Below are 27,035 nucleotides of genomic sequence, written 5' to 3'. Positions count from 1 at the left end.
GCTGCTGCACAAATGGAATCTATTGGCAGCCTATTCTGAAAAGCTACAGATGTAGCTAATGCCCTAGTTGAATGAGCTCTAGGTCTTGAAGGCAATTTTTGATGTCTGATTTCATAGATGAAGGTAATTATAGAGGTAAGCCATCTAGAAAGGGATACTTTAGTAACTGGAAGGCCCAATTTTCCTTCCGCATAAGACAGGAAAAGCTGATCAGATTTCCTGAATTGTTTAGTCCTGTCTAAATAATACCCAAGTTGGCGGTGAACATCCAGAAAATGTAGCTTTTGTTCCGACCTGTTTGAGCAGTTAGGGAAATAGACGGGGAGATCAATAATTTGGTTTAGGTTTGTTTGAGAGGAAACCTTGGGTAAAAAGGATGGATTAGTACGGAGGGAAACTCTATCTTTGTGAAAAATTAAGTAAGGAGGACGACTGCACAGAGCATGGAGTTCAGATACCCTTCTCGCTGAAGTTATGGCTACCAGAAAAAGTGTCTTCCAAGACAGCAACTTCAGAGAACATGAAGCCGCTGGTTCGAAGGGGGGAAGGATCAAGGATGCAAGAACCAAGTTCAAGTCCCATTGAGGCGGAGGATCTTTGACTGGAGGTTTAGGAAGTAATATGCCCCTTAAAAAGGCTTTGCAGAGCTTGTGAGCCATGATGCTAGACTCCGAGACACCTACATGATAATTAGATATGGCAGCCAGTTGAACTCTAATGGTAGATGAAGAAGAGCCTAAATGAAAGAGTTCTGCTAGAAAGTCTAGAATAGACTGGATAGGAGCAGTGAAGGGATCTATATTTTTTGATGTTGCCCAAAAGGAGAAGCGTTTCCATTTGCTATATTAAATCTTCCGGGTAGAAGATTTATGAGAGGCTATCAAGATATCTCGGACCGAGCGAGATATTGAGGGAAGCCTGGCTAAGGTCAGAATCGGAGAAACCACGCTGTGAGTTTGAGAGAATGAAGAGATGGTTGCAGCTGGCCCGATTGGTGGGTCAACAGATCTGGCACTGGGTCCAGATGCCAAGGCTGCTCCAACAGGTAACGATGAAGAAACGGAAACCATATCTGTCGAGGCCAGTAAGGGGCAATGAGGATCATAGTCACTCTCAAGGCGATGGCTTTCTGAATTAGTTGAGTTAACAGCGTAAAAGGGGGAAAAGCATATAGAAGTCCCCGGGGCCAATTGTGGACTAGAGCGTCTCTGGTGGGATGGCCTGGTAATGGGAAGAGAGTGAAGAAGTCGTCACACTTGCTGTTTTGGGGAGTAGCAAAAAGATCGCAGCAAGGCTGGCCCCATCTTAGGAATACTTCTTCCAGAACTGATTTCTTCAGAGACCACTCGTGGGGCATGAGTATTGCCCTGCTCAACTTGTCTGCAATCACGCTGGATTTCCCGGGAATGTGCACTGCTATCAGAAAACACTGAGAAGAGATCGCCCATTGCCAAAGTCTGAGTGCCTCTCGACATAAGGGGTATGATCTGGTTCCGCCTTGTTTGTTGATGTACCACACTACGGGCATGTTGTCCGTCTGAATTGCAATAGTCCCGGTTGGAAGAGAATCGTGAAGGGCTTGCAACGCTAAAAGCACTGCTCTCATCTCTAAGACATTTATGTGCAAGTGGCACTCAACGGTTGCCACGTGCCCTGGACTGTCCTGCCCTGATAATGCCCCCCCCCCACCCGATCAGGGAGGCGTCTGTTGTCAACGTGGCGACTGGGGGGGATGAGTGAAAGGTCTTCCTTGGAGAACCTGAGGTGACGTCATCCACCAAGACAGTTGATTTTTGCATGATTGAGTTATCAATATGGTGTAGGACATCAGGAGCTGTTGGTAGGACCATTGTGTAAACAGCATCCACTGGAGAATCCTCATGTGGAAGCGAGCTAAGGGGAGAAGGGGAATAGCTGCTGCCATGAGTCCTAATACCTTCAAAACTAGTCTGACTTTGACTTTGTTGCATTGCAAGAGAAGGGAAACTTGCTTGCGGATGTCTGACACTCTTTGCTCTGTAAGTCTGGCTGAAAGATTGAGTGTGTCTAATGTGGCGCCTATAAAGGTAATAGATTGACAAGGCGACAAGGCAGATTTTTCGGAGTTTATTGAAATGCCTACAGCTTGGCAAGTTTGGATAGTGAAGTCCCTGGATAGAAGAAGTTGATGTCTGGTGGTGGCAGTAAGGAGCCAGTCGTCTAAATATGGAAACACCTGGAATCCTTGATGTCTCAAGTGAGCCGCGACCATTGCCATGCATTTGGTAAACACTCGGGGGGCTGTAGTGAGACCAAAGGGCAGGGCTCTGAACTGGTAGTGACTGGCTCCCAGCCTGAAGCGGAGAAATCTCCTGGAGCGTCTGTTCATCTTGATATGGTAATACGCGTCCTGAAGATCTATTGAGCACATCCAATTGTCCTGACCCAAGAAGGGTAGAATGGACTGTAGCGTGACCATCAGGAATTTTGTTTTTCTGACATACTTGTTTAAGTTGCTGAGATCCAGTATGGGTCTCCAGTCCCCTGTTTTCTTTGGTACCAAAAATAATTTGGAGTAGATTCCGGATCCTTGCTGGTCTGCTGGGACTGATTGGATAGCTCTTTTTGATAGCAGCTTTGAAATTTCTAATGCTGCTTGTTCCCTTAGACTGGGTGGAACGTCTGGAAGGGATCCTTTGGGTTGGGATGGGATGTGAATAAAGGGAATTTTGTAACTCTCGGATATGATCGACTGTACCCATTTGTCTTGTGTAAGGGAAAGCCAGGCTTTTGGGTACAGGGATAACCTTCCCCCGACTGCCTCCGAAGGTGGACAGCCGGGCAGCCCCTCAGGGATGCTGAAAGGGTTTATCAGAGAAAGTTTCTCTGCTAACCTGGTTTTGCGGACCTCCTCTGCCTCTTGGGCAGCGTCTATTGTTATTCCCCCCTCTGCCTCTAGAGGGGAATCGACCTTGTGCATCAGATGAGACTCCCTGGTTTTGTTTACGGAACCACATCTTTCCTCCCCTTTGACCTTTGGGATAAGGCCTAGAAGGGGTAGAAAAACGGAGTCCTACGGCAGAGAGAGTCTTACCTTCTACCTCACACTTAGTCAATGTATCCTTCAGCTGTGGACCAAGCAAGGATGATCCATCAAAGGGAGAATTGGTGAAGGACGCCTTGAAAGGGTCCGCAAAGTTGCACAGCCGCATCCAGGCATGACGTCGTAAGGCAACGCCTGTGCCTGCGGCTCTACTCACCCCATCCACAGCATATGAGATAAGCCGCATGGAGGAGTTAACGATGGAGTTCAGGGTTGCCAACTGGGAGTTCACTATGTCTTGGAACCCCTCAGCTGTTGGATCCTTTATCGCTTCACTCATATCCTTGAGTAAATCTCTCTGGAGACGAGTGAAGTGACATAAGTAGTTCAGCGACCGCATTGAAAAGGTCGCTGATGAAAACATCTGCTTACCGTACCTGTCCATGGTCCTAGATTCCTTATTAGGAGGATGGACAGGAACCAAAGGATTGGCTAACTCCTTCTTAGTGGCCGCGGCCACCCCCATGGCATCAACGGGACACCTTTGTATAAAAGTCTTTATCTCTAGGGGCAGTAATGAACTTAGATGGCCTCCTCGGGATCCGTGCCACTGAATCAGGAGCCGTCCAGGCCTTCCTTGCCACCACCTCCATAAGGGGGTCAAAGGGAGGGGACACCCAGGAGGTAGAAGGGCGAGAGCCAAACGCCTCAAGATACACTGACTCATCCTCTGAAGGGTTAAGGGCTGGCCAGTTCCCCCTCTGTTTCAGGATCTCAAGGATGTCAGCAAAGGAGACATCCTCAGAGGGGGATCGGGGGGAACCTTCAGATTCCTCTAAGTCAGTGTCCGATGTGATAGACTCAGGGGAGTCAATGTGCTTCCTCTTGCACTGCTTCTTCCTAGGGGGATTGCCTACCGGGTCAGGAGAGGCCTCGGAAGAGGAGGAAATTCCCAATGGGGAAACTTGAGGAGTTGGCTCTCTGCGGTCTGATGCAAGGGGGTGGGTAGAAATCACCGCAGGCACTCAGACCCTGGTTCTAGCATGCTCCGCATGACCTCGAAGGCCCCCCTATCAGGCAAGGCCGGAGGTCCCCGCTCCGAAGAGACAAGGACCCCTCCCGGCATTGACAGGGACGGCTCCGAGGCCGATGTCGGAGCCGAACTCACCAGCGCCGAAGCCCCGAGAGGGAGCGGGTCGGACAAGGGTCCGATGCCACTCGCCCCCTCGGAGCCGACGAGGGAAGCTCGGCGCCGAGATCCCTCCAAAGAGGAGATCGGAGCAGACGACGGAGCAGAAAGGGAAGGTATCGGATCTGACGCACCGACAGTCATGGCTCCGATGAGCCCTGGCTCCGAACTCAAAGGAGTCGGAGGAGGAATACATTGGTGAACAGGAATAGCCACTGACTGTTGAGTCGGGCTATGCAGCATTTGGGCCAGTGCCAGGGACTTGAGAAGTCTACTCACTACCCTTTGCAAATCGTGGTCAGATAGCCTGGAAGACCATGAGGAATGTGACCTATGGCTCCGTTCCGAAAGAAGAGGGGATCCTGGTGCAGAGTGAACGGAGCTGATGGAGGGGGATCTAGATCTCTTCCTAGAAGGTTGCTCCGATAAGAGTATCGGAGCCAACTGAGTCTTATCAGCCTCAGCTCAGGCCGGAGCCAAGGTAACAGTATAAGGCTTGGAAACATCGGCTCCAGTCGGAGCCGATGTCGAAGCAGACTTTATAGTTCCAGAGGTCGTCTCAGAAACCGGAGCCGACTGTTTGGAAGTCTTTGAAGGCTTCCCCGACACAGACTGGGTCGGGGGGCCTTCAGGCTTTAATAAGCCACGCAAGATCAATTTATTCTTGCGTTCCTGCAGGACTCTAGGGCTGAAACCATGACATACAGCACAGGAGTCCTGCAGGTGCAAAGGTCCCAGGCAATACACACAAGTGTGACCGTCTGTCAGAGACATTTTCTGACAGCACGAGTCACACTTCTTGAAGCCTGAGACCTTAGATTCCTTAGACATAATAAAGGTCTAAGAGTGAATGACACACACACACACACACACACACACACACACACACACACACACACACACACACACACACACACACACACACACACACACACACACACACACACACACAGACCTTAAAGAAAAATAAAACACCAGTCACACTAAAGGACTAGGAGAAGGAGGGGGAAGGGGCCTAAGGCCTAAAACTAAGGGGAATAAAGGAAAGGATTATGCTGAGGTAATTTTTTTGAACCAGGAAAAAAAAGTGGTTTAAAACTAAAGGCTTTAGTAAGGAAGTACTAGGGAGTCTAAAGATTTGAAAATTTTAGAAAAATTTTAGAAAATTTTTCACTAACCTGCCAGAGCCGGTAGAAAAGCACTTCGTCAGCTAAGCGGCAAACGAGATCTGAGTAGTTACCGCCTAGCATTGTGCGATATAGGGGAGCCTCGAGCCGGTGGAATTAGCTCTCGAGCTTTAGTATTGGCCGAGTCGGAGCCGAGGATCGGCTCCGAACCCATCCAGCAAGAATGAAGGTGAGATAGACAACTTAACATGGCATACTAACTGGTGCAATCTTTCTTGACTGAATAAAAGACTTTCACACTGTTAGTCACTCCCTAACCACTGCACGCATTAGCCCCAATGTGGCCCTGTAGTTTAAAGATATTCTGTCTTGTAGACACTTCAAGGTAGAAATTGGATCCAGATGTTCTCCTCTAGCTCTCATTTCCAAAAGTGTCCCTCAGGGCACAATACTATCTTCTATTCTCTTCTCTCCCTCTCATTTTGTCAACAACCTCCCTTGGGACACCCACCCTCTTCCAGTTGTACTCATGGTCATCTACAGATCTGGCACTACACCTGCTGTCATAAAACAGCAGTATGGATGTGAACTCCCTAAGTAAATGGCTAACCACACACAATCTAATACTCAACATCAAAAAAACACAAACAATGCTCTTTGGAACTCTGCAAAACATCACCAAGTTCTACAACTCCTGGTCCACCTCCTACAACCAAAACCAACTGCTGGAATCTGGCTACACCCTTCTCTTAAATTCCAGTATCATATTCAAATTACTAATTTCAAAATAAATAAATTATTCTTCTGGTCTAGTAACATTTCCCACTTCCTCTCTTAAGCAGCTACAGCAGCAAAAGGGAAAGACGTCCTCCCCCTGCGGCTTGAATATATTGTGTCTACTCATTGCTTCTGCTTCACAAAAGAACTGTACTTCTGTATATTCCACCTCAAACAGCATTTGCTAGTTCATTAACTTATCCCCTAAAAGGAATACCACTGACTTACTCTTGTAAAAGCCAAATGGCTACCAATATCACAAAGAGTATCCCCTCCTTCTGGGTACCATACTATACAAACTGGTATGGGAAAGAAAGCTTACCCTTCTCTGCTCAGACAAGAAAGAGCTCTGCTGCCTTATAATTTAACATCTCTTTCTCAAACTACACTATTCGAGTTGAAATGCAGAATACGTTTTTTCTATACAAGCCTTCAAAATTTGAGAAACCATACCTTAAAATACTAAATCATTGCACCAGTTTTTAATCTCAATAAACACATGGAACACTTCCTGCTCAACCAATCCAAATGCAATTTTGTTAGAACCAGCTCTGTCACTTAAGCTGTTTCACAGCACAATTAAACAACACTTCCTTTACTCTTACTACTGTCAATTCTTTGAGGTCAACCAGCACCCATTCCTCTCCATATTAGGGTATTGAACCTACTTGCCACACGTCCTAGCACATTAGAGATCTGACACAATTTCTCCTTCCACAACTTCTTACACACACACACACAAACACACACAATCTCTCTCCCTCTCTCCCCCTCCGAGCCACACAAGTTCAGGCCTTCTGCAAGACAAAAAACATACATCTATCTAACAAATTTATTGCCATCACCAACAAAAATGCTCTTCATACATCTCCCCCTTCTGCATCCTTCCTCCTCTCCTTCTTATAATCATTTCACTCCCCTAAAACTTTCCTCACACAGCTTTCAACTTTCTCCCCCTCACAACATCTACATTATCCTTTCTCAAATATTACATCCAAAAAACCTTTTTCTACTACCCACCTCTTAATGATGTGCACAACCCATTGTAAAATAGCTTGATTTTACTAATTTTTTCATAGTTTTGCAGAAGATTCTTTATGTAGTACAAAACAGCACTGTGTGGTACAATATTAATTATGGAGTGTAAATGCCTTTACTATGTCTTTACTAGTCTATGTAGTCCTACCGCAAAACATTTACCAACCTTTTGCCAACCATGCCTTGATTAATCCTACAACTGCTTTTGTATCTTTAATGTAAATTACTATGTAATCAACTTCTTAATGTTACCTTGTGTCCCTTTTATCTGATTGTAAACTCTAAGCTGAGCTTAAAAATGGTCCATTTGAATCAGTGCTCTACACAGGTCAACATATGCATTGACAAATACCAATTATAGAATATAATGTCCTTTTTAGTATATAGTAATACAAATATAACATGCAGCTAGAGAGAGCACAGAGGCTCCTAACTAAAAGGCCACTGGAACCAAAACTTCAAGTTAGTTGCCAGGGCAGGTTTGAAGCTCTGTCCCCATACACAGTCTCTTGCCGATTCTTGCGAGGTGATTTATGGCTAACATTGCATGCTAAGGATCTAATACTCCTTTAATCTCCTACACCTCCAAAAAGCAAATGGCTTCACAAACACTTAAGCTTCAGACTTGAATTTCCATCAAAAAATAAGCAAGTCGCACTGGGGGGACAGCTTTATTATTCCAAGCTTCCACCATCTCTGAAATAAAAAGAAGTTATGTACCTACCATAACGTTCCATGTTAGTTGTCTTCTTCTCGCCTTCTTTCTTGCTGGTTGGAATCGGAGCTGATCCTCGGCTCCGACTCGGACATCTACAATAGCTCGAGAGCTGTTTACTGGCTCGAGGCTACCCCGTATTCCATGATGCCTGGCGCTAGCTACCCAGATCTCATTTGATAAAGCTATTCCAGACATAATTAAGGAAGAATTCTGCCCTAGTAGCCTCTTGGGCCTAGCTGTGAAGCTATCTAAGCAAAAAAAGGACAACCAGAGAAGGTTCAGCCAATGAAATCTGAAAAAGGGAACTCCTCTCGATCCACTAGGATAGGGGGATGGAGTGTGGGACGCAAGAAAGAAGGCGAGAAGAAGACAACTAACATGGAACGTTATGGTAGGTACATAACTTCTTTATGTTAAGTTGTCTATCTCGCCTTCATTTTTGCTGGTTGGGACAGCGTCCCTAGCACCTACTATCCTGGGTGGCTCATTGGAACAAACTCGTCAGAACAGTGGAACCAAAATCAGCTTTGTTTCTGGAGGCAATGTCTAGTTTATAATGAGAGATGAAGGTATGTGGGTTAGCCCACATAGCAGCTGCACAGATAGATTCCATGGGCAACCTAGATTGGAAGGCCACCAAGGTGGCTAAGGCCCTAGTAGAGTGGCCTTTTGGTTTGACAGATAATTCTTTGTTTCTCAGCTGGTAAATGAATGTAATAATGTGAGACAACCACCTAGATAATGTTACTTTTGAGACTGGAAGGCCTTGTCTGCCCTCAGCATAGGAAAGGAAAAGTTGGTCCGACTTCCTGATGTCCTTTGTCCTATGCAAATAAAAACACAGTTGTCTGTAAACATCCAACTGGTGCAATTTATATTCTGCCTTGTTGGTGTGGTTAGGAAAAAACACAGGAAGGTCTATGGACTGATTTGAATTATTTTGTGAACAGACCTTAGGAAGGAAGGAAGGATTGGTCCTTAGAGCGACCCTGTCATTATGAAAAACTAAGTACGGAGGACGAATACATAGACCCTGAAGCTCCAAAACACGTCTGGCAGAAGTAATGGCTACCAGAAAGAGAGTCTTCCAGGACAAAAACTTAATGGAGCAAGATGCTGCAGGTTCAAACGGTGGCAAGATTAGGGAAGCTAGTACCAAATTTAGATCCCACAGAGGTGGGGGATCTCTCACTGGGGGCCTAAGCAGAGTGGTTCCTTTGAGGAAGGCTTTACACAGCTTATGAGACATAATGTTGTTAGAAGACAACCCAATGTGAAAATTTGAAATGGTAGCTAACTGAACCCTGATTGTAGCAGAAGCGGAACCAGAATGAAAGAGTTCCGCTAAAAATTCCAAAATCTCGTGGACAGGGGCTGAAAAGGGGTCTATATTCTTAACCTCTGCCCAGCAAGAAAAACGTTTCCACTTGCTAGCATAAGTTTTCCTAGTTGTGGATTTGTGTGATGAGATGATAATAATTTCACACACAGGGGATGAAATATTAGGAAGCCTGGCTAAGGTTGGAAGTGGAGCAACCAAGCTGTGAGCTGGAGTGTTTGAAGGGATCGATGCAGCCTGCCTGATTGATGAATCAGTAGATCTGGAATAAGATCCAGAATCCAAGGCTGCTCGAGAAGGTAATGATGCAGGAATGGAAACCATATCTGTCGAGGCCAGTAAGGGGCACTGAGGATCATTCTGCAACCCAACGCAGTTGCTCTCTGTATCAGTTTGGGTATTAGGGGAAACGGAGGGAAAGTATAAAGAAGTCCCTGAGGTCAATCGTGGACTACAGCATCTCTGGAGGAGTGGCCGGGAAGTGGAAGAAGGGAGAAGAAATTGCTGCACTTGCTGTTGAAGGGTGTGGCAAAAAGGTTGCAGCAAGGCTGCCCCCATTTGCGAAAGATCTGTTCCCCAATTACATGATTTAGAGACCACTCGTGAGGCATGAGAATTGCTCTGCTGAGCCTGTCTGCGATGACGTTGGACCTCCCAGGGATGTGCGTTACGATCAGAAAATGTTGGGAAGAGATCACCCACTGCCAGAGTCTGAGTGCTTCACGACATACAGGATAGGACCTGGTTCTGCCCTGCTTGTTGATGCACCACACCACTGACATATTGTCCGTTTGAATTGCAATGGTCCCTAGAGGGAGAGAGTCCTGAAGGGCTTGCAACGCTAAAAGCACGGCTCTCATCTCCAAGACATTTATATGCAGATGGTACTCGTGAGGCTGCCAAGTGCCTTGGACTGTCCTACCCTGATAATGCCCCCCCCACCCTATCAGGGAGGCATCCATGGTCACTGTGGCGACTGGAGGGGGTAGCACAAATGGTCTGCCCTGGGACACTGATGGGGAGACCATCCACCAAGCAATGTGCTTCTTGCATGCTTCTGTGATCATAATCTTGTGAGACATGGGAAGCTGTTGGAAGGACCACTGTGTGAATAGGAGCCACTGGAGGATTCTCATATGAAAGCGGGCTAGGGGAACAAGAAGAATTGCTGATGCCATGGAACCCAGTGTTCGGAGGACAAACCTGACTTGAATCCTTTTGCATGTTAATAAAATCTGCACTTGCTGGCGAATTAGTGATACCCTGTGTGGTGGAAGGCTCGCAAACATGTTCCTTGTATTTAAATTTGCGCCTATATAAGTGATATGTTGACCGGGCAACAATGCAGATTTTTCTAAATTTATTGTGATACCTAGCCTGGAGCAAGTTTTGATAGTGTAGTCTCTGGCTTGCAGGAGGTGATGCCTGGTGGTAGCAGTGAGGAGCCAGTCGTCTAGAGATGGAAACACCTGGAATCCCTGACATCTCAGGTGAGCCGTAACCACTACCATGCATTTGGTGAACACCCTGGGGGCTGTGGTGAGACCAAAGGGCAGAGCTCTGAACTGATAATGACTGGCTCCCAGCTGGAAGCGAAGGAATCTTCTGGAGCGGCTGTCCATTTTGATGTGGTAGTACGCATCCTGAAGATCTATAGAGCACATCCAATTGTCCTGACCCAGGAAGGGTAGAATGGACTGTAGCGTGACCATCCAAAACTTTGTTCTTTGTACAGACCTGTTTAATCTGCTGAGATCCAGAATGGGTCTCCAGTCCCCTGTCTTTTTTGGTACCAAAAAGAACCATGAGTAAGTTCCGGATCCGAGCTGGTCTGCTGGGACTTCCTGGATGACCCTTTTGTGTAGCAGCTTTGAAATTTCTTTGGCTGCTTGGTCCCTTAGATTGGGTGGAACATCTGGAAGGGACTTGTTTGACGGTAACTGGGGTTGAGCAAAGGGAATTCTGTAACCACTGGATATGATCGACTGTACCCACTTGTCTTGAGTTAGATCTTGCCAGGCTTTGGGGTACAGCGAGAGCCTTCCCCCAACTGCCTCCAGAGGTGGGCAGCCGGGCAACCCTTCAGGGATGCTGAAAGGGCTTCTCAGAGAAGGATTCTCTGCTGCCCTGGTTCTGCGGACCCCCTCTGCCACGAGGGCGGCGTCTGTTATTGTTCCCTCCTCTGCCCCTGGAGGGGAACTCACCACGTGTGTCAGGCAAGGCTCCCTGGGATTTCCGGAACCACATCTTTCCACCATTCTGACTCTTGGGGTATGGTCTGCAAGGAGTGGAAAAATGGACTCCCACGGCAGAGAGAGTCTTGCCTTCCTGTTCACACCTGGTTAGGGTGCCCTTCACCTATGATCCAAAAAGAGTGGAACCATCAAAGGGGGTATTGGTGAAAGACGCTCTGAAGGGTTCCGCAAAATTACATAGCCGCATCCATGCGTGCCTCCTAAGGGAAACGCTTGTGCCTGCGGCTCTACTCGCACCATCGGCTGCATAAGAAATGAGCCTCAAGGAGGAGTTAACAACTGAATTCAGAGTCGCCAGCTTGGAGGCCACCTTAGCTTGAGCCCCCTAAGCTGATGGATCTTGAGGGGTATCTCCAAGCTCTTTAAGGAGATCCCTCTGAAGGTGGGTGAAATGGCACAAATAATTCAGAGACCTCATAGAGAAGGTCGCAGAAGCAAACATTCGCTTCCCATATCTGTCCATAGTCCTAGGCTCCTTGTTAGGGGGATGGACAGATGACGACGTTTCTGCCAACTCCTTCTTTGTGGCTGCTGCTACCACCATGGCATCAACAGGTACGTCCTTAGTTAAAAACTGTTTGTCCTGAGGTGCAGTTATAAATTTAGCAGGTCTCCTGGGGGTTGGTTCCACTGTGTCTGGAGCTGACCACGCCTTCCGAGCCACCACAGACATACAGACATAAGTGGGTCGAAAGGCGGAGACACCCAGGAGGTGGAAGGTCGGGAACCAAATGCGTCTATGAATACCGATTCATCCTCAGAAGGGGCTAGGGTATTCCATTTCCCCCTCTGCTTAAGCATTTCAAGGATGTCTGAAAAGGAGACATCTTCAGAGGGGGATCTCGGGGACCCTTCAGAATCCTCTAAGTTGGAATCTGATGTGAGAGACTCAGGGGAGTCAACATGCTTCCTCTTGCACTTCCTCTTACGAGGTGGTTCCTCTGAGTGATCAGGCGAGGCCTCGGAGGAGGAAGAAACATCCAAAGGGGTGCCCTGGAGCGCTGGTTCCCCACGCTTGGGGTCTGGAGGAGGGGCAGAGGCAGACGCAAACACCACAGGGGGAGGAGCCGATGGGGTTGATCATGGGACTGACTCAGGGGCCAGTACACTCCTCATGATCTCGAAGGTGTCCCTGCCCGGACGCAGAGAAGACTCCACTTCCGAAGAAATCGGAATCCCTCTCCGCACCAAGGGGGATGGCTCTGAAGCCGATGTAGGAACCAAACTCACCTGTGCCGAAGCTCCGACGGGGAGAACGGGGTCTGACAAGGGTCCGATGCCACTCGCCCCCTCAGAGCCGACGAGGGAGTCCCGGCACCCAGATGCCTCCAAGGACAGTACTAGGGAAGGGATCGGAGCCGACGACGGAACCTAAGGAGAAGGTATGGGAGCCAATAGTTCCACGACTCGAACCCCAATGAACTACGGCTCCAAGCTCATGGGAGGAGTCGGAAGAGGAATATCTGCAGAAGTCGATGGAGCCGACACCTGATGAGGGGGGCTGGACAACATTTTTGCTAGGGCCTGCGATTTCAGCAACCTACTGACCACTCTCTCCAAATCATGATCTAAAAGCCTAGAGGTATGAGAGGAGTGAGAGGACCTAAGACTGCGCTCCGAATGGAGCAGAGGTGACCGTGGAGCCAAACGTATTGACTCCAAGGAGGGAGACCTAGATCTTTCGACTCCCAGACAGCTCCGAAGTATGTGCTGGAGCCGACTGGGAGGGAGGCGCATCGGTTCCAGCCGGACCCGAGATGGATGATGGTGCTTCACCCAACGACAGCTCAGAACTAGGAGCCGAAGACTTAGGTGGCTTGGAAGATTTCACAGGCTGAGCCTAGGCTGGTCAATCCTGGGGCTTAAGCAAACCCCGAAGGATTAACTTATTTTTGCGCTCCTGCAGGACTCTTGGGCTGAAAACATGACAAACTGAACAAGAGTCCTGCAGGTGCACCGTGCCCAGACAGTAGACACAAGAAGTGTGACCATCTGTCAGAGACATCTTCTGACAGCATGAGTCACACTTCTTGAATCCGGACACTTTAGTATCCTTGGACATGTTAACAACAAACACCAAGGTCAAACACGCGCACACACACAAAAAGAAAAACAAGCTAGCAGGAGTTCCCCTTCTATAACTAATTAACGATATAAACTATACAGTTAATACACAGTGAAACTAAATAAAGTCTAAGTATATAGACAGGAACTACTCTAAAGGGGAGAACAAATCTATCTAAAAACGTTCTCTCTCTCTCTCTCTTTTTTTTTTTTAAACTAGAAGAAGACAAAAAAAAAGGTTAGCCTCTAATTTAAACGGTTACCGTGAAAGGGAAAAGGGGGGGGGCTCTCTAAGTAAAACGAGCTTTTAAAAACAGGAGGGATAGATGCTATTGAAAGAATATAGCTAGGGAAGTAGTACAACTATAGTATTTAGGTACACTATAAAAGGATTAAATTTTAAGTAAATATAGAAAATACAATAAAAGTATATGAGCCTAAGCCAGTAAGACAACCTCGCAGTCTGAAGCGGCAAACGAGATCTGGGTAGCTAGCGCCAGGAATCATGAGATATGGGGTAGCCTCGAGCCAGTAAACAGCTCTCGAGCTACTGAAGATGGCCGAGTCGGAGCCGAGGATCGGCTCCGATCCCAACCAGCTAGAATGAAGGCGAGATAGACAACTTAACATTCTTGTGTTACACATAAACTACAGTTGTGTAAGTCCCACTTAACTGTAACAGTAGATTTTCATAGAACACACCGCCCTATTGGCATGTGTAGTAGTGCACTGCTACCCTCCCTCTGACAGTTTGTCAAAGCTCAGAACTCCTCCCACTGTCTGTTTGTGAGGGAGATGGACCAATAACCTGGCAAGACCAGGACAGCCCTTCACACTCACAGACAGGACCCTTTCAGTTTTCTACGATCCAACAGGAACAGCAGATAGAAACACGCTTTGTGAATACCTACAGTTGCAAACCATGCTCCACACCCACAACATATAAAATTGCTGAACCAAAATACAACAATAACTATAAAAAACAACTATATACACCCAACAAAAGGGGAATGTTGGGAGGGTACCGTCAGTATGGCAGTGTGATCTACAATCTTTGCAACTGTACTATGTTCAACAAACACACTGCCTTACTGGCATACGGGTGGATTCCTAAAGCCCACCTAACCTAAGAGAAAGAAGGAAAAGGGTCCAGGAGCCCCAGGAGAATGGTCCTTGCGAGGCCTGCTCTTCATCTAGAAAAAGCATCCAGTCTGCTTTGTGAAGATATGGACACAGGACCAAGTTACTGCTGCTAGAATGCTTCGAGAATCCACTCCTTTCCAATATGTCACTGCAGAGGAAAAGGCCTGGTGGAATGTGCCTTTACCCTGCCTGGATTCAGCTTGTCATGGTGGGTATAAAAAAAGCAATACCAGAGGACAACCAACATGCAAAGGATTGCTTACACAGGTTAACCTTTCTTTGCCCCAGAAAAAGACATAAATCCAAACCTTGGACAAATAATTAAATATAAACCTAAGAAAAATTTCTGACAGAAATGTTTGTTAAACAAAATGGTGTCCAAATAGCAATTTAAATGAAAAAAAAAATCATTTAAAATACTGTAAATGTGTGCTAAAACCACAACCCACATGGTTAGAATTGCTGGAGCCATGTCAGACTCCAAACCAGTTACAAGTGGTGTCCCACAAGGCTCAGTCCTGGGACCTCTCTTGTTCGGTATATATTTCTCTGAGGTACAGGCCAACACGGAAGGACTGTGGCTGACCAAGTTCGCAGATGACTGCAAACTGGGTGCCATAATCAACTCTCCAGCCGACACAAGCATCCTCCAAAAGGGCCTCATAGAAACAGACAACTGGTGCCAGAGCCATGGCCTCAAGCTAAATGCCAAAAAGTGTATAGTCATCCCTCTGGCAAAACAAAGTGCCACAAATTACCACATAGGTGGTAATCCATTAAGTACAGAAGAAGTAATTAGGGACCTTGGGACCCAAGTTGATAGCAATCTCTCATTTGACAACCACGTGGCCAAAGTGGTTAGAAAACCATTTTATATAGCCCACCTAATCATGAAGGGATTCACATCTAGATCAGGGGAGGTCATCGTGCCTCCTTACTCATCCCTCATCAGGCCCATAATTGAGTACAATGCCCCTTTTGGGATGTACCTTACCAGACACCTGCAGCAACTGGAAAGACCCCAAAAGTACCTCACCAAGAGGATCAAAGGGCTCAAACAGATGCCATATGCTGCCCGGTTAAAGAAACTCCAGCTCTACTCAGTGTCATACCGCCTGTTCAGAGGTGATCTGTGCCTGACGTATAAAGCCATGTCCAACCCGGAATTAATGGACATACTGCACCTCAGAAAATCCAAATCCCATCGAGCTACGCACTCGAGAGACTTGAACCTCATCACTGAAATAAATAGGACATGCTGGAGGGACAGATTCATAACCCAGAGGCTCCCTTCACTCTGGAATAAAATCCCAGTCCAGGTTAGGCAGAATCCCTCATTGACTCTCTTCAAGAGGAATCTTGATGAGTGGATGGGAGATCGTAGGTTTACCCCGGGAATCACTTCTGTGTCACTGTTAGACAGAGGAACAGTATACTAACCTCGAAAAAGGGCATAGCAAAATAAATTTAAAATGGGTGGCGAAAGCCAAACACATTCTGGCTAGGCTTATAAATGCCCTAGGGCAGATAGCCTAGTATGAACCTATGAACCTATAAATAAGTATAGCCCCAAAGAGAATAAAAACAGCAAAAATAACAAGTTTTCCTGTCAAAACTTTCAAAAGAAGCTTTTAGTCAATGGAAATAACAGCCAAAAACTACTTGTAGGTCTATCTAACAGCACCAGACAATGAGAAGAACTTCACTAAAATGGCCTTACTGCAGAAACTCAGTTCAGCATTCAGAAACAGCTATACGACACTTTAAAATGGTTAAAAACCCTACAGAATCTCAAAAATAGTTTAAAGTAAACAGTGAAAGAATTATACTTAAGATAACTCACACTAAAGAATAAATACAATTTTGACAAGAAAAGAACAAGTAGATCAACGAAATAGTCTATTCAAACACTGACAGAAAAAGACAGAGAGAGGAAATGAAACCAAAAATGAGTTTCTTATCCGAGCTCTGCAGCTGATATCCAGACAGAGAAGCAGTATCCCAGGTGATCTTTCTCTGACTGTGGCCCAAGAAAACCGGAACGGTGTTGTCTGTGAGTGTGAAGGGCTGTCCCAGTCCTGCCAGGTGATTGGTTCTTCATCCTCATATGCAGGCAGTAAGAAGAGTTCTGAGCTTTGACAGACTGCCAGAGGGAGGTTAGCAGGGCACTACTATCCACATGCCAGTAAGGCAATGTGTTTGCTGAACATACAGAGTGACATCCTTGCTTCCTTTCTTTAAGGCAAACCTTGACAAATGGATGAGTGTCCACAAAATTATCCTAACCTTGACTTGTTTTGACCTTTTGGAGGCAGACGGTATTCTATGAGGGTGAGTATTGGCAAAGTGTTTATGGGACAGACTCTGTTTTGTGAACTCTGAATCTATGAAGTGGCCATTTTGAAAAATCAGCTGTAAAATCTGTAAAATGATAAAGGTAGAAGTTCCATCTTTCTGAGGACAGAATCATTCCTGAGGATATACCAGAAAATGGTTCAAAATGGTGAGGGTAAGACTTTTTCAGAGGAAGCCCAAGCAAGTCTGAAAATGTTGTGCACTTAATTACCTATACAGTATTGTTTTTATATGGGATCAGGCTAAAAAAGAAGTTATGCACCTACCATAACGTTCCATGTTAGTTGTCCTCTTCTCGCCTTCTTTCTTGCTGGCTGGGTTCAGAGCAGATCCTCGGCTCCGACTCGGCCATCTTCTAAAGCTCGAGAGCTATTTACTAGCTCGAGGCCTCCCCATATCCCACAATGCCTGGCACTAGATCCCCAGATCTCGTTTGGTAGACCTAACTATAGACAAATATAAGGACACCTGTCCTAACAGCATATGTTTAGCTACAGAGCTAAAAGGTTGAGGGAACAAACCAGATAATACCCAGCCAGCTAAAAGGAACTCAGAGGGCAACTCTTCTCGGTCTATTAGGATAGGGGGATGGAGGGTGGGACGCAAGAAAGAAGGCGAGAAGAAGACAACTAACATGGAATGTTATGGTAGGTACATAACTTCTTAATGTTAAGTTGTCTATCTCGCCTTCATTCTTGCTGGTTGGGACAGCGTCCCTAGCACCTCAGTCCTGGGTGGCTCATCGGAACAGACTCTTCAGCACAGTGGAACCAAAATCAGCTCTGCTCCTAGAGACCACATCCAGCTTATAATGAGAAATGAATGTATAGGGAGTGGCCCATGTAGCTGCCGCACAAATGGCTTCCATTGGTAATCTTGCCTGAAAAACTACAGAAGTAGCTAAAGCCCTAGTAGAGTGGCCTTTTGGTTTAGCAGGGAGCTGTTTGTTCCTCAATTGATAAATCAAAGTAATAATAGAAGTCAACCACCTAGATAGAGTTACTTTAGACACTGGTAGACCTTGTTTACCTTCAGCATAGGACAGGAAGAGCTGATCTGATTTTCTAATTTGTTTAGTCCTATGCAAGTAGAAACGTAATTGTCTATGAACATCCAACTGATGTAATTTATGTTCAGCTTTGTTGGAATAATTTGGGAAGAAGACCAGAAGATCAATGGACTGATTCAGATTACTCTCAGAAGGTACCTTTGGAAGGAAGAAGGGATTAGTCCTGAGCGAAACTCTGTCATTATGGAAAACTAAATAAGGAGGGCGAACACAAAGGGCCTGGACTTCAGAAACTCTTCTAGCTGAGGTAATTACCACAAGAAAGAGGGTTTTCCAAGAAAGAAATTTTAAGGAACATGAAGCTGCGGGTTCAAAGGGGGGCAATATTAGGGAAGCTAAGATCAAATTAAGATCCCATGGAGGCAGGGGATCTCTTACTGGGGGCCTGAGCAAAATAGTCCCTTAAAGAAAAGCTTTGCAAAGCTTATGGGATATAATACTAGTTTCAGATAGGCCTGTATGAAAATTTGAAATTGCAGCTAACTGAACTCTAATGGTGGCAGAAGAGGACCCAGCCTTAAAATGTTCCGCTAAGAAATCTAAAACATAGTGGACAGGGGCTGAAAAGGGATCTATATTTTTAGACTTTGCCCAGCAAGAGAAATGTTTCCACTTACTAGCATAAGTTTTTCTGGTGGTAGATTTATGCGAAGATAAGATGATTTCACGCACCGATTGGGAAATGTTCAGAAGCCTGGCTAAGGTTGGAAGTGTAGCAACCAAGCAGTGAGGTTGAGAGACTGAAGGGATTGGTGCAGCCTGCCCGACTGATGGATCAGGAGGTCTGGTACTGGGTCCAGGGTTGCTCCAGGAGGTGATGATGCAGGAATGGAAACCAAATTTGTCGAGGCCAGTAGGGGGCAATGAGGATCATCTTGCATCCCAGCGCGGTAGCTTTCTGTATTAGTTTGGGAATCAGGGGAAATGGAGGGAATGCATAAAGAAGTCCCTGAGGCCAATCGTGGATTACAGCGTTTCTGGGAGGGTATCCTGGAAGAGGGAGGAGAGAAAATAAACTATCGCACTTGCTGTTGAAGGGGGTGGCAAAAAGGTCGCAGCAAGGCTGACCCCAACTGCGGAAGATTTGGTCCGCCACTGTCTGATTGAGAGACCACTCATGAGGCATGAGAATTGCTCTGCTCAGCCTGTCCGCTATAACGCTGGACTTCCCAGGGATGTGCATTGCTATCAAAAACCGCTGGGAAGAGATCGCCCATTGCCAGAGTCTGAGTGCTTCTCGACATAGGGGCTAGGACTTGGTTCCGCCCTGCTTGTTGATGTACCACACTACCGACATATTTTCTGTCTGAATTGCAATGGTCCCGGTGGGAAGAGAGTTCTGAAGAGTTTGCAATACTAAAAGCACAGCTCTCATCTCCATGACATTGATATGCAGATGGTACTCGTGGGGTTGCCAGGTGCCTTGGACTGTTCTGCCCTGAAAGTGCCCCCCCCCCGATCAGGGAGGCATCCGTGGTCATCGTGGCTACTGGAGGAGGAAGAACAAATGGTCTTGCCCTGGGGTACTGATGGGGAAACCATCCACCAAGCAAGCTGGTCTTTGCATGTCTGTGTAATCATAATCATGTGAGACATTGGAAGTTGTAGAAATGACCATTGGGTGAAAAGCAACCAGTGAAGAATCCTCATATGAAAATGAGCCAGGGGGACTAGTATGATCACTACTGCCATGAGGCCCAATGTCTTTAGGACGAATCTGGCCTGAATTTTCTTGCATCCTAATAACACCTGTACATGTCGGCGAATATCTAATACTCTGTGTAATGGAAGTCTCGCTGACAATGTCTTTTGTACTTAAACTTGCGGCTATAAAGGTTATAGACTGACAAGGTGACAATGCAGACTTTTCGAAATTTATTGTGATACCTAGCTAGGAGTAAGTTTGGATAGTGTAGTTCCTGGCTCGTAGCAGCTGATGTCTGGTGGTAGCAGTAAGGAGCCAGTCATCTAGAGAGGGAAACACCTGGAATCCTTGCCGTCTCAGGTGAGAGGTAACTACTGCCATACATTTGGTGAACACCCTGGGGGCTGTGGCAAGACCAAAGGGCAGAGCTCAGAACTGATAATGACTGGCTCCCAGACGGAAGCGGAGGAATCTTCTGGAGCGCCTATCCACTTTGATATGGTAGTACGCATCTTGAAGATCTATGGAGCACATCCAATTGTCCTGACCCAAAAAGTGTAGAATGGACTGAAGTGTGACCATCCGGAACTTCGTTCTTTGTACAGACCTGTTTAGTTTGCTGAGATCCAAAATGGGTCTCCAGTCCCCCGTCTTTTTTGGCACCAAAAAGAACCTTGAGTAAATTCCGGATCCTTGCTGGTCTGCTGGGACTCGTTGGATGGCTCTTTTTTGTAGCAGTTTTGAAATCTCTTGCACTGCTTGTTCCCTTAGACTGGGTGGAACATCTGGAAGGGATTTGTTTGACCTTAAGGGGATATGAATGAAGGGAATTCTGTAACCTCCGGATATGACAGACTGTACCCATCTGTCTTGAATTATGTCTTGCCAGGCTTTTGGGTACAGCGATAATCTTCCCCCAACTGCCTCCAAAGGCGGGCAGCTAGGCAGCCCTCAGGGATGCTGGAAGGGCTGGTTAGAGAAGGATTCTCTTTGGCCCTGATTTTGCGGACCCCCCCTGCCCCTAGGGCGGCGTCTATTGTTGTTCCCTCCTCTGCCCCTGGAGGGGAACTCTCCACGTATGTCAGGCACGGCTCCATGGGGTTTCCGGATCCACATTTTCCCACTTTTCTGACCTTTGGGGTATGGTCTAGAAGGAGTGGAAAAACGGACTCCCACAGCAGAGAGAGTCTTGCCTTCCTGCTCACACCTGGTAAGGGTATCCTTCACCTGTGGTCCAAAAAGAGCAGAATCATCAAAAGGGGTATTGGTGAAAGACGCCTTAAAGGGGTCTGCAAAGTTACATAACCGCATCCAAGCGTGCCTTCTCAAGGCCACACTTGTGCCTGCGGCTCTACTCGCCCCATCGGCCGCATAAGAAATGAGCTGCATGGAGGAGTTCACTATCGAATTAAAGAGTCGACAGCTGGGAGGTAATCTTGTCCTGGGCCCCCGCAGCTGATGGATCTTAAAGGGTATCTCCTAGCTCCTTAAGGAGATCCCTTTGAAGGCGGGTAAAATGGCACAAATAATTCAGCGATCGCATGGAAAAGGTCGCTGAGGAAAACATCCGCTTCCCGTATCTGTCCATCATCCTAGACTCCTTATTAGGGGGATGGACAGATGAAGAAGTCTCAGCCAACTCCTTTTTCGTGGCCGCTGCTACCACCATAGCATCAACAGGGACACCCTTTGTCAAAAATTGCTTGTCTTGTGATGCTGTGATGAATTTCGTGGGCCTTCGGGGAGTTGGTTCCACTGTGTCTGGGGCTGACCATGCCTTTCGAGCCACCACTGCCATCAGTAGATCGAAAGGCAGAGACACCCAGGAGGTGGAGGGGCGAGAACCAAACGTGTCCAGATATACCGACTCATCCACAGAAGGGTTAAGGGTAGTCCAGTTCCCCCTCTGCCTAAGCATCTCAAGGATGTCTGAGAAGGAGACAACTTCAGAGGGGGACCTCAGGGACCCTTCCGAATCCTCTAAGTCGGTATCCAAAGTGTCAACATGCTCTCTCTTACATTTCCTCTTTCGAAGGGGCTCCTCTGAATGATCAGGGGAGACCTCGGAAGAGGAAGACATGCCCACTGGAGCGACCTGGAGCGCTTGTTCTCCTCGCTTGGGGTCTGGAGGAGGGGCAGAGGCAGATGCAGGCACCATGGGGGGGAGGAGCCGAAAAGGCTGATCGTGGGGCTGACCGAGGGGCCAGCACACTCCTCATTACCTCGAAGGCACCCCTTCCCAGCAGAGAAGAAGGCTCAGGCTCCAAAGAGACCGGAACCCTCCCCGGCACTGAGAGGGATGGCTCTGAGGCCGATGTAGGAGCCGAGCTCACCTGCGCCAAAGCTCCGAGAGGGAGAACGGGGTCGGACAAGGGTCCGATGCCACTCGCCCCCTCGGAACCGACAACGGAGTCTCGGCGTCCAGATCCCTCCAAGGACGGCGCCATGGAAGTGATCGGAGCTGAAGGAACCGAAAGGGTAGGTATCGACGCCGATGGTCCCACGATCCGAACCCCAACCAGCTCCGGCTCCGAACTCAAGGGGTGAGTCGAAGGAGGAACTACTGTAGAGACGGGCAGAGCCGAACCCTGATGAGGGGGGATGGATAGCATTTTAGCCAGGGCCTGCGATTTCAGAAGTCTGCTCACCACTCTCTCCAAGTCATGGTAAGACAGTCTCGAAGACCGAGAAGAGTGAGATCAGTGACTTCGCTCCGACTGTAACAGAGGCAACCCCGGAGCTGAGCGAATCGATCTAGGGATGGGGACCTAGAATGCTTTCGGCTCCCTGAAGGTTCCAACACCAGGATCGGAGCCGACTGAGAGGCAGGTACTTCAGTTCCGGCCGGAACTGAAGTCGAAGCAGAAGCCACACCCGACGACGGCTCCGAGCTGGGAGCCGACGGCTTCGATGGCTTGGAGGGTTTGCCTGGCTGAGTCTTAGCAGGTGATCCTTCAGGTTTTAGTAATCCTCTAAGGATTAACTTATTCCTATGCTCCTGCAAGACTCTTGGACTAAAGGCGTGGCACACCGAACAAGAGTCCTGCAGGTGCAGGGCACCCAAGCAGTAGACACAAGAAGTGTGACCATCTGTCAGAGACATCTTCTGACAGCATGAGTCACACTTCTTGAATCCCGATACCTTTGTATCTTTGGACATCCTGCAAAAAGAAAATATCACAGGAAAAAAGGTCAACAGTACAACAGTAGGTAACAAGTATAAAGAAACCCATACACACAAAAAAACAGTTACCACACCTTAACAATGCACACGCACTCTATAACTACTATATATATATATATATATATATATATATATATATATATATATATATATATATATATATATATATATATATATATATATATATATTTTAGAAAATAGTAAAGTACTACAACTATTTCTACCTGAAAACACTACAAAAGGTATTTTAGAGAACAAGGGTTAGCCTCTAACTAAAAACGGCTACCTTGAAGAGAGAAAAAGAGGGGGGGGGGGCCTCTCTAACAGTAAAAACGAGTATTCTAAGGGGATGGGATAGAGCTAAAACTACACAGAGACAATAAGAACTAAAACTACTATAATAAAAATTAAACACTATTTATATGAAAATTTTATATAAAACCTATCAAAAAGACGAAAACTACGACCTGAGCCAGCAAAAGCAACCTCATAGCAGAAGCGGCAAACGAGATCTGGGGATCTAGCGCCAGGCATTGTGGGATATGGGGAGGCCTCGAGGCAGTAAATAGCTCTCGAGCTTTAGAAGATGGCCGAGTCGGAGCCGAGGATCGGCTCCGAACCCAACCAGCAAGAATGAAGGCGAGATAGAGAACTTAACATTGCAAAATTACAACAGCAATTTGATAGTAAAAAGTAATATGTCAGGTCCCAGCCTGGTTATTCCATGTGTATGCATGTGTACAAATACTGGGGCGAAGGAAGACTGTTTCTCAATACTGCAAATATGTTTTATTTTTCTTAAGAGAGGCCGGAGTACTTTCTGTACAGTTGTCTGATGAAGTCTATATGGGTAGATGAAAGCGCTTACCTTTTATTGTTGGAATAAAGAATTTTTATATCATCCTTGGCGACTTGGAACTACAATCTTTTGGTTTTACAGTCTATTCAGGTTATTTGCTGTGTTTTGTACTTTTGTGATATGACAGAGGATCACTGTGACAAGAGTCCAAGAATATTTTTTAATAGAAGATAGACGAGATGGACAGCAGAACTTACGGCAGAAGTTACTCCACCTAATGTGCATAATGGCAACTAGTAGAAGGACAAGTAGTTTTCATTTATGGAGAATAATCTACTTCTATAAATAATATAGCAGTAAGCTGGGAAGTCAAGAACAGACTTCTGAAGTAAGTGAATAAAATGAAAACATCAACACACCTGTTAAAAGCAGGATAATAAAAACAGCAAATATGTCTGGATATTCTGCCAGTACTCCTGGTGCATGCATACTCAAGTGCTCTTTGCAGAAATGTTCAATATACTTTCCAATGAGCTCATCAAAAGCAGCACTCCATGCTCTTGCAACACTTGAGGTCCCTGTAAACCATAAAAAAATGAAAACTATTAATACTTGCTTTCCCTAACAGCATAATGCTTGCACTTAGTGCATCCTACTAAAATTTTTGACAGCATTTCAAGCTCACCAACACCATAAACATGGCAGTTTAAGCACATACTCTTTACTGGATTGACTGTTTCAAACATTTTTCCCCAAAATTATTACATAAGCCACAGAAATACAAATTGGATAATAAAACTAGATTACTACCCATTTATAACAGCGAAATGTAGTTTATTGCTACATTTTAAACACCACACTTTGAATTAGGCTGTATCACTTAAACAATCTGATGCAACAAACTAGATGGGTTTCTGTCTATAAGCACACACTTGGAATAGGCAGTATATTACTCAGATCAGCAGAACACCTTACATGTAGATAACAGCACAGTTTGCATGTCTGTTTTTTTTTTTTAGTTATTGCACATTTCCTACCAGCATAAAATATCACAGAAAGTATATGTAGAACCCACTAATTTCAGCAAGTTTCATGGTACTACAGTCTTACAATACCATTAACAATGGTCAACCACAGATGCTGTGTACTTCTTCTCATCTAAACAGTGTACCATAGTTGTATTCTAATGTACTGTAAGAAGATCAGACAAGCCCTAAAAAAGGCCAAAGGGCCATTTTTTTCAAATCTTCATCTCTCTCTCTTATCAACAGATATGAGTTTATTTTTGTCAGCCCTATTACTGATGTATGACCTCGGACATGGAGGTAAAATGAGATTACAGCCTACTACTACACTTGCCTCTCCATACAAAGTTAACCCATAACAAACAATAATAAGTAGTAAGACATGAAAACTGAATGCAATAACAACAAAATAGGAAAGCTGTTACCTGTTTCCAGCAAGGACAATAACCCAACTCATGTAAAGCTGTCTGCAAGGCACTGCTTCTCATGTTCTGCTCTAAAACAGCAACACAAAACCCATTCTAAACCAAAGGTATATGGAGGTGGTCCAAATCTGCATTAACTACACTGGTACTACTCACCTTGTATATTATAACAAATCCTTGGCGTACTAACCATGGACTTAGCCTCAACACCAAGGAAATGCAACATAGTTTCCCTTAGTAAATCTGATATGATTTTTGCTTAACTTACAGATAACATTAACTTAAACGTAACACAGTCATAACAGACTTGGATAAGTATGCTGACAACAGACCCTCCTTTGACCAACATCCTACTTTGCAGAACATATCCTATGTGGTACCACCTCAAGTTCCAAAGAAGTTACAGTCCCGTTTTATTCATTCCTCATTAGGTCTATCATTGAATATACTGCACCCTACCTAAATCAGTTTGGCAGACCTCTACGATTTCTCAAAAAAAAAGATCTCAGGTCTCAGTACCCTTAGGTACTCTGATAAACTAAAGGCCTTGTCCGTCTACTCAGCACCATACAGACTCTTTGCAGGTAATCTCTAATCTCTACTTAGCCTTCCATGTTGTGAATGACCCAGCACTATCTGAACTCCTTCACCTAAACAGAACCCATGGTAAAACAAACAATCATTCTAGAGACCTAAACCTATATCACCATATCAACAATACCAGATGGTGTGGCAGATACCTAACCCAATATGTCTCATTTCTGGAATAGGCTACCCTTATCTATCAAGCACAGTAATCCTTAGCAACCCTTAAAATCAGTCTGGATGATTGTATGGGTGATCACAAATGTTTACGAAAGACATGTGGAGAAAGGCTACTTAATGGGGGACCTTGTTAGTTTCCTACCAGTACTGGGTGATGTGGCTGAGCTTTGCAATTGCCTCCTAGGCCATAAGGTTAGTAAGAACCTCTGACCTAAGAGGAGAAACAATTACAACATATGAGGTGGGTGCAGCTTTTCAGCCAAACTCTACTATGTTGCACTTTTTTGGTATTTAGCTTGAGACCATTTTAAGTGCATCAAGTGTGTGCTTACTTCTGCCTTTTTTGGCGAAGTTTAGTATCAGTGGATGACTGGATAATAGTCCCCAACTTGCAGTCATCAGCAAACTTGGTCAACCACCTCAGAGATAATGGCTTGGATGTCTGCAAAACAAATGACAATCAGGAAAAAAGCCTGATGCAACAATGTGGTACCCAATAAGTTATAATTAGAAGTTATGTACCTACCATAACGTTCCATGTTAGTTGTCTTCTCTCGCCTTCTTTCTTGCTGGATGGGTTCGGAGCCGATCCGCTTTAGCTTGAGAACTCCTTTTACCAGCTCGAGGCAACCCTATATCCCATGATGCAAGGCGGAACTACCTCAGATCTCGTTTGGTAGCTAACCTACCCTGCTAAAGAGTAACCTAACATAATTAGGAACACAAGTTCATAATAGAAGTCCCCATATGAAGGCTCAGGAGGAAACAACCTGATAGGAACTTTTCAAGATCTGTCCAGGCCAGGGGAAAGAGAAGACAACTAACATGGAACGTTATGGTAGGTACATAACTTCTAAATGTTAAGTTGTCAATCTCGCCTTCATTCTTGCTGGATGGGACCGCGTCCCTAGCACCTGTATCCCGGGTGGCTCAATGGAACAGACTCTTGAGAACTGTGGAACCAAAACTGGCCCTATCTCTGGAGGCCAAGTCCAATTTGTAATGAGAGACAAAGGTATGAGGCATGGCCCAAGTAGCTGCTGCACAAATGGTATCAATAGGTAGCCTATCCTGAAAGGCTGTAGAAGTGGACAGA

At 45.9% G+C, this 27,035-nt stretch overlaps 1 protein-coding gene across 8 annotated transcripts in view; it reads right to left on the bottom strand.

Moving 5' to 3' along the window:
* SLC7A1 (solute carrier family 7 member 1) overlaps nt 1-27,035 on the bottom strand; it is a 1,877,700-nt gene that overhangs the window by 1,121,194 nt on the left and 729,471 nt on the right. For all 8 annotated transcript variants that reach the window (XM_044073262.1, XM_044073257.1, XM_044073255.1 and 5 more), the window contains one exon: nt 24,144-24,302. In XM_044073262.1, the coding sequence (XP_043929197.1) occupies nt 24,144-24,302 (159 nt within the window). The remainder of the gene's footprint in view (nt 1-24,143; nt 24,303-27,035) is intronic.

This window comes from Protopterus annectens, chromosome 5.part1, assembly GCF_019279795.1.
Source record: "Protopterus annectens isolate FY-2018-M chromosome 5.part1, PAN1.0, whole genome shotgun sequence".
In the NCBI taxonomy this organism is placed as follows: Eukaryota; Metazoa; Chordata; order Ceratodontiformes; family Protopteridae; genus Protopterus; species Protopterus annectens.
The sequence above is the reverse complement of the archived record's forward strand: the minus strand, read 5'-3'. Positions and strand labels throughout refer to the sequence as shown.